The sequence below is a fragment of the Schistocerca americana genome, chromosome 8, assembly GCF_021461395.2.
Source record: "Schistocerca americana isolate TAMUIC-IGC-003095 chromosome 8, iqSchAmer2.1, whole genome shotgun sequence".
Classification (NCBI taxonomy): Eukaryota; Metazoa; Arthropoda; class Insecta; order Orthoptera; family Acrididae; genus Schistocerca; species Schistocerca americana.
Genome location: NC_060126.1, coordinates 420,701,933 through 420,714,959, shown reverse-complemented (window position 1 = coordinate 420,714,959; position 13,027 = coordinate 420,701,933). Strand labels below are relative to the sequence as shown.

The following is a 13,027-nucleotide window of genomic DNA, read 5'->3' as shown; positions in this document are numbered from 1 at the left end:
TTTACAAAACAGGGAAATGGGACCTATGTAGACTGCAGACTACTCAGCAGTTTCACTTCCCATCACATCAGAAACAAAAGAACCAGGGTTCATTTGTTAAGTTATACAATAATGCACATCTGACACAAGAATTGCATGTACTATGAAAACTTCCCTCACCATATGACTCATTTATTTTAAAGTACTGATTTTCTACATAAGACTAAAACTAGCAAAGTTTAAATATGAGAGTTAAAATATTCCAAAGACCTCAGTAGATGGCACACACACTGAGAGACACTGTGAACATGAGTAGCACCGTCAACAGCGAAAAAACTGTGAAGTCACTGTTTGCACATAGTTTAGTTTAGTTCAGTAATTTTCGTGCTTCATAGATCATATTTGTATTTGATTCTTATGAATAACACGTTTCTTTAGCACATTTCCAGGCGATAGTGCTGACACATCAAACCACACCCCTTCATTTCAAAACTGAAAGACTGAGCATCAGACCTCCTCCCTTAGTCATTAAGAGGATATGAGGAGAGATAAAGATCTCTTCCCCAAGGCACTAATAATTCTGAAAGCTAAGACAGCAAAAATTCACCTTCTGTAGGCAAGTACTGGCCAGATATTCTATCTTGGCACCAGCAAAAATTTTGCATTCTGTAGGGAAGTATTGGCCACTTTTCATACCATTAACCTTCATAAACATTTTAATTAAAAAAAAAATATGATTTTCTTATGGATTACAGTGAATGCATAAGGCAGAGAAGATTTTTCAAGAGAAGATATTTATGAGGAAGGATTGGAAAGCAACATACAACAATTTTACTACCAAAAATTTTAATAGGTAAAAAACAATAAAAATTTAAAAAAACTTACATCTTTTACCTATTTTTCTACATAGTCACCAACATTCTTTTAACACGTTTCTCCAATCGTGGTATGAGTTTCAATATGCCCTGTTCTCAGAAGTTCATTTGGTTGTTCCACTTCTGCACCTCTCATAAAGCACTGGCTGGCCAGGAATTTCTTCATGGGACCAAACAGATAAAAGTCCTACAGTGCACTGTCTGCACTGCACGGTAGATGCTGGACCATCTCACGCTCAAATTTGGCAGTTTTCTCACAAACAGGAGCAGCAACATGGGGGCATTGTCATGAAGAAGTCTGACACCATCAGCATTAATTTATGGTGCTTATCACAAAGGGTACGATGCAACTTAATGCAAGTTTCAATGTAGGCTGCAGCATTCCCAGTGGTCTGGTGTTGAGCAAAGTCCACCAATAATACACCATGCATATCATGTCGCAAGCACTTTCCTAACAGACTGAGTCATCTTGAATTTTTTTCATACTGGGGAACCATGCCTACACTCCATAGCAGTCTGCTTGGTTTCAAGCATATAGTGGTATGCCCACAACTCATCACCAGTGGTGATTCCTTTCAGGAAGTCATGCCTTTCTGCAGTGCAACTCATTAAGTGATCAAAGCTTGTCATCATTTGCTGGCCTTTGTGATTGTCAGGTTCTTAGGCATGCTGTATGAAATTTCAACATTTCATGAACAATATAATACACCACACAGGAAACGATGGACTGCTGCAATAAGATTCTCAGTTGCACATGTAGGTCGTTCAGAATTGCTGCATCAATGGCTCCAACATTCTGTGTGGTTGCAGCTGTTACCGGCCACATGGAGCATGGTGAATCACTAAGGTTCACATGGCCTCTTGGAAGAATCCACACCATCTGGAGACCTTGCTATGGTCCATGCAGTTGTCCCGATACATGCCACACACGTCCCTGTGAATTTAATTTGGTTTATGACCTCTGGCCCACAAATATTGAACTGCTGTCTGCTTCACGTCTGCTGTGCAGCGAGCTACCCTAATTTAAGTATTAACTGTATTTTTCTTACTTGTCACTTCTTCCATGTGTTTTTGCTTTTAGGAAGCTTTAATTGTCGAGTGCTAGTAATAGTGTTCCATAGATTTCGTGTTTGTTTTGAATACAGTCAGAGAGTGTCCCTTTAGTCAGCCATAGTGCCAGTAGTGTCAGTGTCGTCATAACTGCCATCTGCTTCACGTCTGCTGTTCAGCGAGCTGCCTTAATTTAAGTATTAACTGTAATTTTCTTACTTGTCACTTCTTCTTCCGTGTGTTTTTGCTTTTAGGAAGCTTTAATTGTCGAGTGCTAGTTATAGTGTTCCATAGATTTCATGTTTGTTTTGAATACAGTCAGAGAGAGTCCCTTTAGTCAACCATAGTGCCAGTAGTACTAGTGTTTGTTTTCAATACAGTCCAGAGACAGGTAGTGCTATTTTCATTGTTTTCTACAAGAAGTGGCTAGCAATCACAGTTTAGTCAACAATCAGCCGCCTTTAGTGAATTAGCAGTCTAGTTAAAAGTTGATTAACTCTCTATAGTAAATTGATTCCTTAGAATGGATAGGATGTGTGACTGCTGTGTACAGATGCAGGAGGAGCTGGCCACTGTTCGTGAACAGCTGAGCGTGTTGATGGCCACGGTCAGCCGTCTTCAGGCTGCTCCCTCGGAGTGTAGCGGCAGTGGGGAGTCTGGTGCATCGCATGGTACACCCCACGTGTTACATGCTTCACCCACTGTCCCTGCTGTCGAGACCTCTTCACAGGTACCGGGCGCAGTTGGGCCACCCTCTCGCCAAGGTGAGTGGCGGGTTCAGCGGCGTTCAGGGTGCACGAGGTGGAGGGTAAACGTGGAGGCTGGCCGTGTGGCATCGCCCGCTCTGCCTGTGAGTGGACATGTGGCCGCTCCTTCAGGAAGGTCCGAGCAGGCACACAGGGGGAGAGGTTTATTAGTTATTGGGAGCTCCAACGTTAGGTGGGTGATGGAGCCCCTTAGGGAAATAGCGGAAAGGTCGGGGAAGAATGCCAGTGTTCACTCTGTCTGCTTGCTGGGGGGTCTCATACGAGATGTGGAGGAGGCCCTGCCGGCGGTGATAGAGAGCACTGGGTGCACCCGACTGCAGATTGTTGCTCATGTTGACACCAATGACTCCTGCCGTCTGGGTTCAGAGGTCATCCTCAGCTCGTACAGGCGGTTGGCGGAATTGGTGAAGGCGGAAAGCCTCGCTCATGGGGTGGAATCAGAGCTAACTTTTGTAGTATCGTTCCCAGAACCGATCGCGGTCCTCTGGTTTGGAGCCGAGTGGAAGGCTTAAACCAGAGGCTCAGACGATTCTGCGGAGATCTGGGGTGCAAATTTCTCTACCTCTGCTATCAGGTGGAGAAATGTAGGGTCCCCCTGAATAGGTCAGGCATGCACTACACGCCGGAAGTGGCCACAAGGGTAGCGGAGTACGTGTGGAGTGCACATGGGGGTTTTTTAGGTTAGAGAATTGCCTCCCTAGGCCCGACAAGACGCCTCCTGAGATGCGGCAAGGTAGGAATAGGCAAAATGCAACAGGGAATAACAATATTAATGTGCTAATAGTAAACTGCAGGAGCGTCTTTAGAAAGGTCCCAGAACTGCTCTCATTAATAAACGGTCACAATGCCCAAATAGTACTAGGGACAGAAAGTTGGCTGAAACCAGACGTAAACAGTAATGAAATCCTAAACTCAGATTGGAATGTATACTGCAGAGACAGGCTGGACAGTGAAGGGGGAGGCGTGTTTATAGCGATAAGAAGTGCAATAATATCGAAGGAAATTGAAGGAGATCCGAAATGAGAAATGATTTGGGTGAAGGTCACGGTTAAAGCAGGCTCAGACATGGTAACTGGAGGTCTCTATAGGCCCCCTGGCTCAGCAGCTGTTGTGGCTGAGCACCTGAAGGATAGTTTGGAAAATATTTCAAGTAGATTTCCCCACCATGTTATAGTTCTGGGTGGAGATTTTAATTTGCCGGATATAGACTGGGAGATTCAAACGTTCATAACAGGTGGCAGGGACAAAGAATCCAGTGAAATTTTTTTAAGTGCTTTATCTGAAAACTACCTTGAGCAGTTAAACAGAGAACCGACTCGTGGCGATAACATATTAGATCTTCTGGTGACAAACAGACCGAACTATTTGAAACAGTTAACACAGAACAGGGTATCAGTGATCATAAAGCGGTTACGGCATCGATGATTTCAGCCGTAAATAGAAATATTAAAAAAGGCAGGAAGATTTTTCTGTTTAGCAAAAGTGACAGAAAGCAGATTACAGAGTACCTGACGGCTCAACACAAAAGTTTTGTCTCAAGTACAGATAGTGTTGAGGATCAGTGGAAAAAGTTCAAAACCATCATACAATATGCGTTAGATGAGTATGTGACAAGAGAGATCGTAAGAGATGGAAAAGAGCCACCATGGTACAGCAACCAAGTTAGAAAACTGCTGCGGAAGCAAAGGGAACTTCACAGCAAACATAAACATAGTCAAAGCCTTGCAGACAAACCAAAATTACGTGAAGCGAAATGTAGTGTGAGGAGAGCTATGCGAGAGGCGTTCAATGAATTTGACAGTAAAGTTCTATGTACTGACTTGGCAGAAAATCCTAAGAAATTTTGGTCTTATGTCAAAGCGGTAGGTGGACCAAAACAAAATGTCCAGACACTCTGTGACCAAAATGGTACTGAAACAGAGGATGACAGACTAAAGGCCGAAATACTAAATGTGTTTTTCCAAAGCTGTTTCACAGAGGAAGATTGCACTGTAGTTTCTTCTCTAGATTGTCACACAGATGACAAAATGGTAGATATCGAAATAGATGACAGAGGGATAGAGAAACAATTAAAATCGCTCAAAAAAGGAAAGGCCGTTGGACCTGATGGGATACCAGTTCGATTTTACACAGAGTATGCAAAGGAACTTGCCCCCCTTCTTGCAGCGGTGTACCGTAGGTCTCTAGAAGAGCGTAGCATTCCAAAGGATTGGAAAAGGGCACAGGTCATCCCCGTTTTCAAGAAGGGACGTCGAACAGATGTGCAGAACTATAGACCTGTATCTCTAACGTCGATCAGTTGTAGAATTTTGGAACACGTATTATGTTCGAGTATAATGACTTTTCTGGAGACTAGAAATCTACTCTGTAGGAATCAGCATGGGTTTCAAAAAAGACGGTCATGTGAAACCCAGCTCGCACTATTCGTCCACGAGACTCAGAGGGCCATAGACACGGGTTCACAGGTAGATGTCGTGTTTCTTGACTTCTGCAAGGCGTTCGATACAGTTCCCCACAGTCATTTAATGAGCAAAGTAAGAGCATATGGACTATCAGAACAATTGTGTGATTGGATTGAAGAGTTCCTAGATAACAGAATGCAGCATGTCATTCTCAATGGAGAGAAGTCTTCCGAAGTAAGAGTGATTTCAGGTGTGCCACAGGGGAGTGTCATTCACAATATACATAAATGACCTTGTGGATGACATCGGAAGTTCACTGAGGCTTTTTGCAGATGATGCTGTGGTGCATTGAGAGGTTGTAACAATGGAAAATTGTAATGAAATGCAGGAGGATCTGCAGCGAATTGACGCATGGTGCAGGGAATGGCAATTGAATCTCAATGTAGACAAGTGTAATGTGCTGCGAATACATAGAAAGATAGAGCCCTTATCATTTAGCTACAAAATAGCAGGTCAGCAATTGGAAGCAGTTAATTTCATAAATTATCTGGGAGTACACATTAGGAGTGATTTAAAATGGAATGATCATATAAAGTTGATCGTCGGTAAAGCAGATGCCAGACTGAGATTCATTGGAAGTATCCTAAGGAAATGCAATCCTAAAACAAAGGAAGTAGGTTACAGTGCGCTTGTTCACCCACTGCTTGAATACTGCTCAGCAGTGTGGGATCCGTACCAGATAGGATTGATAGAAGACATAGAGAAGATCCAACGGAGAGCAGCACGCTTCATTACAGGATCATTTAGTAATCGCAAAAGCATTACGGAGATGATAGATAAACTCCAGTGGAAGACTCTGCAGGAGAGACGCTCAGTAGCTCGGTACGGGCTTTTGTTAAAGCTTCGAGAACATACCTTCACCGAAGAGTCAAGCAGTATATTGCTCCCTCATACGTATATCTCGCGAAGAGACCATGAGGATAAAATCAGACATTAGAGCCCACACAGAAGCATACCGACAATCCTTCTTTCCATGAACAATACGAGACTGGAATAGAACGGGGAACCGATAGAGGTACTCAGGGTACCCTCCGTCACACACCGTCAGATGGCTTGTGGAGTATGGATGTAGATGTAGATGTACACTTCACTGCTCTTCACAAGCTAATGACAGTAACATGCATGCTATGCTTGTTTTGTACTTCAGGCTCTTCTGTCTAGAGCTGCACGTGGAAATAAAATATCCTCTTCAGTGCAAACTTTAAACTATATCACCATTAAATTTAAACACTCTAGCTGTAATACCAAGGGAGAAAAATATTATTGTGCATTACTTTATGATCCTCCCTCATAACTTACTAATGCATGTGAAACTGTTTTATTATGCCTGCCTGAACCACACACATTGTGGAGAAAGTGCAAATCATTCTCCTCTGGAATACTATTGCATTCTTATATTTTGGGGACCTATAATGGTTAGAGCTCTTAAGAATGAGCACAGACACATATCTATTCCTGTACACAAAATCATTGAATGTTTTATCACCAATCAGTTCGTACATCCCTTTGCCACTAAAAGAGACAGAGGATCCAGCAGTTCTCAAATTAACCAGCTGTGCAGACTATGAGGTAGTTGCAAAGCAGTTCAGTTTTCTTAATTTGGCAGTTGTATCAGAATTTATGTATCTCTTTCGACCAATAAAGATAAAATATACTACTCTTCAATTCTATAAAGCTAGTAAATAACTTAATGGCCAGTCCAATACTACTACTTTTTCCACACTCCACACACCCTCACTTCATCCATGTTAACCAACATTTTAAAAAAGCGATTAGCAGCATAACAAGCCAATCAGTAGCCAAATGTGGTACAGCATTTACACAGAGTGAATATTTATTGTGAAAGCTGAAATACAGCAACTGTAGCCATACTTCAGACTCGATACTGGACTGGTTGCATGACCAACCAGAACTGACACTAGGAAATCAGTGTAAAGAAAACTGGAATTGGAAAACCATGTAAAAACAGTGAACATGAGACAAGAAATATAATTTATAAATATTTAGTAATTGTTTCCTGATAGGTATATTTTGTATAATATAAAACAAAAAAAATACACTCTCAAGTATAAACACACTCACAAAATTTTAAAAAGTTGCACAAGCATTACTTTGCTCATAAAATTATGACGGCATTTTCCACAAAATTCAATTGTTCAACCAAAACAAACGGTGGACAGTACCAAATAAAAATCAGTCCAAAAAAAGAGCCGATCATACCCTGCGGAAACTGACTTTGTAATTTTGATTTCTTGTATACAATTATCAGTATTCACTGTTGGAGGAGTAGGGTTCTGTGTCTACAGCTATTTCTTCATAATCCTTCTCCAGGGCACCCAGATCTTCACGAGCTTCACTGAACTCCATCTCCTCCATACCCTCTCCAGTATACCAATGGACAAAGGCACGCTTCTCAAACATTAGGTCAAATTTACGGTCCAGCTTCTCCCACGCTTCTTGGATAGCTGTGGTGTTGCTTAGCATAGACACAGCACGATTTACCTTAGCCAGATCTCCACCTGGTACCTCAGATGGGGGCTGGCAGTTTATTCCAACCTGCAAGAGATGCAGGAAGACATTCAAATGTTATCACACTGTAATCATACAAAATTCTTGGATCAGATCAGGTACTGCAACAATAAAATTCATCAATCAGATCTTGCCTTGTCCAAACTTACACAGCTAGCAGTAATGACAAAGAAAATAAAATTAATTATGATTTATGCTGTTAGATTGAAAAGGCATGAAAGAGTGGTCATTAGTGCCTGAGCTAAGTTGTTATTGTGGCATAGTAAAATATATAAATGCATATTTTCATGATGATATATACTGATAAAATTTTCTTGGGCTTCCAGCAACGTCCAGTGGTTTTATCAGGGCATAGTAAAAGTGTTACCACTACCACACACTCTGCCAGTGGTCAGACTGTTATTGTATCCTCTGAAGATAGAAAACAGTCTATCTGCAATATAACATAGGCAAAACCCAAATAACTTTGCATCCAGGCACAGAAAACTACATGGTTACTCTAAACTGGATGACACCCCTCCTTTCCATTAACAAACAAGTCACAAGTGATGCAATAGCACAGTTACCTAATGCTGTAAATATGTGCAAACACAAAAGAAATAGCTATGAAATCACACATGAAGGTCAACTGACATGAGGCCAAAAAAAAAGGTTCTAACATTCTCAACAAGCATTTTCTCCCACCAATTAGCACCAGCTTGCAAACAACAAGACCACTTAGCAGCTCAATGCACTGCTTCATGACGTGGACTTTGAATCTGAAAGGCTAAATGAGAAAGACATAAGCAATATATTTCTACAGCTGTAAAACAAACATTCAAGTGGCTGGGGTGGCTTTAAAGCATAATAATTAAAATGCACAATAAATTACATATATCTCATCAACTGTAGCATTCAATAATGTGCATTTCCCAGTACACTGAGAAAAGGAGCACAGATAAAGAAGGGTTAGAGGAGTAAGCATCAAAATATAGATCAATATGTCTGAGTCCCACATTTAGTAAGATTCTTGAATCAGTGATGTTAGTGCAACTTAGTACCTTTTACATTAGAAACAATTTACTCACAGAAACCCAACAAGGATTTCAAAAAGACTGCAGCACCACAACAGCTGTCATAAAATGTGTACCACAAAGTCTGTAGCTTTCTAGATGGAGAGAAGAATGCTGTGGGTGTGTTTTTAGATCTCACAAAGGCATTTAATACAGTCAACCATGCACTGCTATCACAGAAACTGACTGTTTACAGTATCAGACACACATATATTGACCTCCTGTCTACTAACCTAAAAAAAATAAAGTGCACAAATGTAAATGAGACAAACTGAGACAAGCGTACTCCCAGATTGCACCCCATGGACTTTGTGGCTGTTAAAACTGCCAGAGAGCATTCAAACAGGGATGCTCACATACAAGGACACTCAACTACGTTTCAAACTATGCCTCACTGACAGAATGCTAGTGTTCAGACAGCACCACTCATTGATTAATTCTCATTATAACCATGCTACAGCTGACAGCATCGCAACCTGTGCTCTCAGCCTCTACAGCACACCTCCTACTGCGTAGACACCGGTCACCCAAAGTCTACCAGGACTCGCTGAACCTTAACTAGCTGGCACCCATTATTGCTCCATGCAGTGTCCCAGGTGATGAGCATAAACAGATGCCTACAGTGCAGATTACCACCAGCACTCCTTCACCTGGTTACTGAGCTATGCCTGCCTGTCAAAACAATGTGAGTCAGCCAGGCCCTTACGCCTGCCTGCACGTACCACCTCTGCTGGTTCCACACTTGCTTCAGCTCCAACACACTGCATAGCAGGCAGCCTTGCTTATATCCAAACCGATATCATGGACTGATACCAATGTACCAAGTCACTCGTCCTCTTTCAAGTTGCTGCAGATCATCACTTCACAACAGTGCCTTCAGGTTTCACATATGAGCAGGTGGCTCTCGCCACTTCATTTACAATGCACAACTGAATTCTTACCCTCTACCTGATGCCGGAGATGACTTCAGCATGATTCCACCTTTTCTCACTCCCACTACACTTTCATTTTTGCCAATGCAATTACACACAGCTAACGACTTTGCGATGCTGATGGTTGGCATACCTCCATCACTCTTGATCTCAGCAGCCATGAAGCTATGCCCTGGATGTTCTTGGTGGCTGAAATGGTGGAACTCATCTTAGGAGTCAACTTCCTCATACACTACTGTCTAATGCCAGATCTGAATTGCACTCTGCCCCTGCGTCATGATGGCTAATGGTCAGTCAATGGCAAGATCAGTGACTCTCTTCCTGCCAATGATACACTGCCATCTCCTATTTGCAGTCAGAAATGCCTCTCAGTCTTATCTTGAAATGTCAAACACTTCTGGATGAGCTCTGCATGAGATCTGTTGAATGCTCCAGACTCTGGCATTCCAACTCGGATATGCGAGCAACAAACAACATTCTCTCCTCATGTTTTGCTGGGACACCTAGTGAGCTTTATATGGCTCAACAGCAACTCACTGTTCTGAAACATCTACAGGCACTGCTTGATGACAAAGATATTACTTTGGTCTCAAAATAGGTCAGTCAAGTGCCATTACCTAATTGTGCTCACCCAACCATACCCAGTGTTATCGACACTGCCTCTGTGAGTGGGTTGTCCATGGACGATCGTGTTACGATAATACCTGTTGCTATGTCCTCAGCCCCCACTTCACATCTGCCCATCCAGCCGCATAATATTTGCGCCATCTGTGATGGGACAGTTCATCGCATCAACACCACAGCTGAACCCACTGGTCTGCCATCACCTAGCTCCCCACAAACTCAAAGCAGCAAAAGCTACCATGTACTAGCTCTTGCACACTGGTATTGTATGGTCATCTGACAGTGCCTGGGCTTCTCCTATCAAGCTCATCCTCAAAAAGGATAATACTTGGTAAATCTATGGCAATTATCAGTACCCCAATGCCCAGACTGTAATAGACAGCTACCCCATACCAAACTAACAATACTTCACACACAAATTTGCTGGTGCCACTATATTTAGTGTTAGTGAATGTAACAGGGCTTGTTTCAGATATCTATGGCTGACAAATATCTAACAAAAACTACAATAATCACACCATTCATTCTGTTTGAGTTTTTATTTATGCTGTAACATTTTAAAAAATGCAGCATAGACCTGGCAGAGGTTTATTGACGGCCTCCTGCTTATCACATCCTTCTGCTAAGCTTACCTAGATGATGTGATAATTTTCTCACAGTCTCCTGATGAACTTGAGATTCATTTATGCACATTGTTGGACAAGTTAGTACCATACATAATTAATAATGATAAATGCCAACTATGGCAATCATGTGTCGTCATTGTTGGACGTTTGGTTGATGCTTCAGGAATATGCTCCATGCCAGAAAAAAGGGAACAAATCTGCCTCCTCCCTACCCTCTCGGACTATCAAGAACTACAATGTTTCCCTGCAGTCATCAGTTTTTACAGGTGTCATCTCCCATACACTGATGAAACACTCTTGCCTCTGACTGATCCACTGCTCAGCAAGAACACCACCAGCAAACAATGCCTGACATGGATGCCTGGAATGCAAACTGCCCTCGACAAGACAAAATTCGACCTCACACAGGCTATCACCCTCATCCTTCTGCACTGGATGCAAACTTTGTGATCACCACAGACGCCAGTGACCACATAATTGGCACAGTACTGCAACAAGATATGGCCAGCATAATACAGCCACTGTGTTTCTTCTCTTGAAAGTTAACCGATACTCAGAAGAAGTGGTCAAATTTTGATAGAGAGCTTGTGGCCATCTATTAGGTGGTCTCCTTTTTGCAGGATGACATTAAAGGATCCCTCTAACCATTTACACTGACCACAATCCTCTTGCAGATGCAATCAAAAACCCTTCTGTTAACATCAAGCCAAGTGCTTTTGCCACCTTGACCTGTCTTGCAATTTACCACAGACATCAGATATGTTGGAGGTGCAGAAAATATAGTTGCAGACTACCTGTCCTGCTTGGTGGTCACATCTACTCAGCTGGATTTAGATCTTCTTGCTGGCACACTAACTACAGACCCCGACTTATAACAACTACTCACTGGACAAGACACTGGCCTACAACTACGGCAATGCATACTGCCATGGACCACCAAACCTGTTTCATGTGATGTGTCACATGAGAGAATATAACCAGTCATCTCACAATCATACAACTGTTTTTATTTTGGCTGCTGCAAGAATCTGAGAATGGATGTATAGTATTGGTGCCACCATTCAGTTGTTTTTTATCTATGTCAGAATGAAAGTCCAACAAAGCTGAAGCAACTTGATTGCATACTCTAGAGGATTCCATCTCCAACCAGGTGTAGAAAACAGTACTTTTATCCTTTTTTCCTGAATATGGATCATGCTGCACAGATTGTGTAACCATACTAGTCTCATGGGTCACTCCTATTCGGTCGAGGAGTTCCTTGAAAAATTAAACTGATTCTTATTGTATTGTTGATTGCGTTTACTTAAACTTATGGACTGACTTTTTCGGGTTCATAAACATTTATTTTTATCTGTTATTACTTTTATGTTATAATTTCATGTACTGACACGTTCCATGACCTTGAAGATTTGCTCCTCAATTTGGTCCTACGGAACTTGATGTGTAAATAAATAAATAAATGCTTACTGTAAGACTAAATCGCAGGTGACGTGTGTGTGCAAACAGCAAGAACTGTTCAACATGTGTGCGCATCACGTTGGGGCAGTGACGGGGCGAGGGACTTTGGTATGTTGAACTGACAGCCATAATACTGCCCGTCAACCGACGAAAGGCAACAGGCAGTCCCACGGCCAATCGGAGTGGGTGGCGCTAAGTTTCCGTAGTTTAAAAATGGTGCGAGTTCGAACTACACAACATTAGTAATTTTGTTTTCTACTGGCATCAGCTATCCAGGGTTAAAATGTCGTGACAACTTTTCTCCACCCTGTATATTGACCATCACTAGGGTACGTGCATATGAACACGTTTGTACGGGCATGACTGGTAGGCTCAGCGAAACCGACTGAGATTTGATATAAGAAGTACATTGGTTAAAAGTTTAGCAAAGTGACAAGTACAAAAACTCAGGGCTTTCGATGCTTTAGCGTTGTGTCTAAATTTCATTTTTGCTAGAGCATCAAAACAGCAAGTGAGCAGTGAGGCCAATGACACAGAATAAGTTTATTTACACAAGGATTCAGATTAGATGGACCAGTACATAGGCATAACGACTAACAATTCCTGTAATATTGTTCATCAGTTAAAGTATGCTCATTTCTGATTTATTTTTTATTCACACAGCTGAACATAG

General features: G+C 42.0%; 1 protein-coding gene across 1 annotated transcript in view; it reads right to left on the bottom strand.

The window, feature by feature from the left end:
* Positions 1-7,398: 7,398 nt before the first annotated feature.
* LOC124544964 (tubulin alpha chain-like) overlaps positions 7,399-13,027 on the bottom strand; it is a gene marked incomplete at its 5' end in the record, with an annotated part of 53,795 nt that continues 48,166 nt past the window's right edge. Inside the window, one exon of the mRNA XM_047123711.1 lies at positions 7,399-7,689. Within this exon, the coding sequence (XP_046979667.1) occupies positions 7,399-7,689 (291 nt within the window). The remainder of the gene's footprint in view (positions 7,690-13,027) is intronic.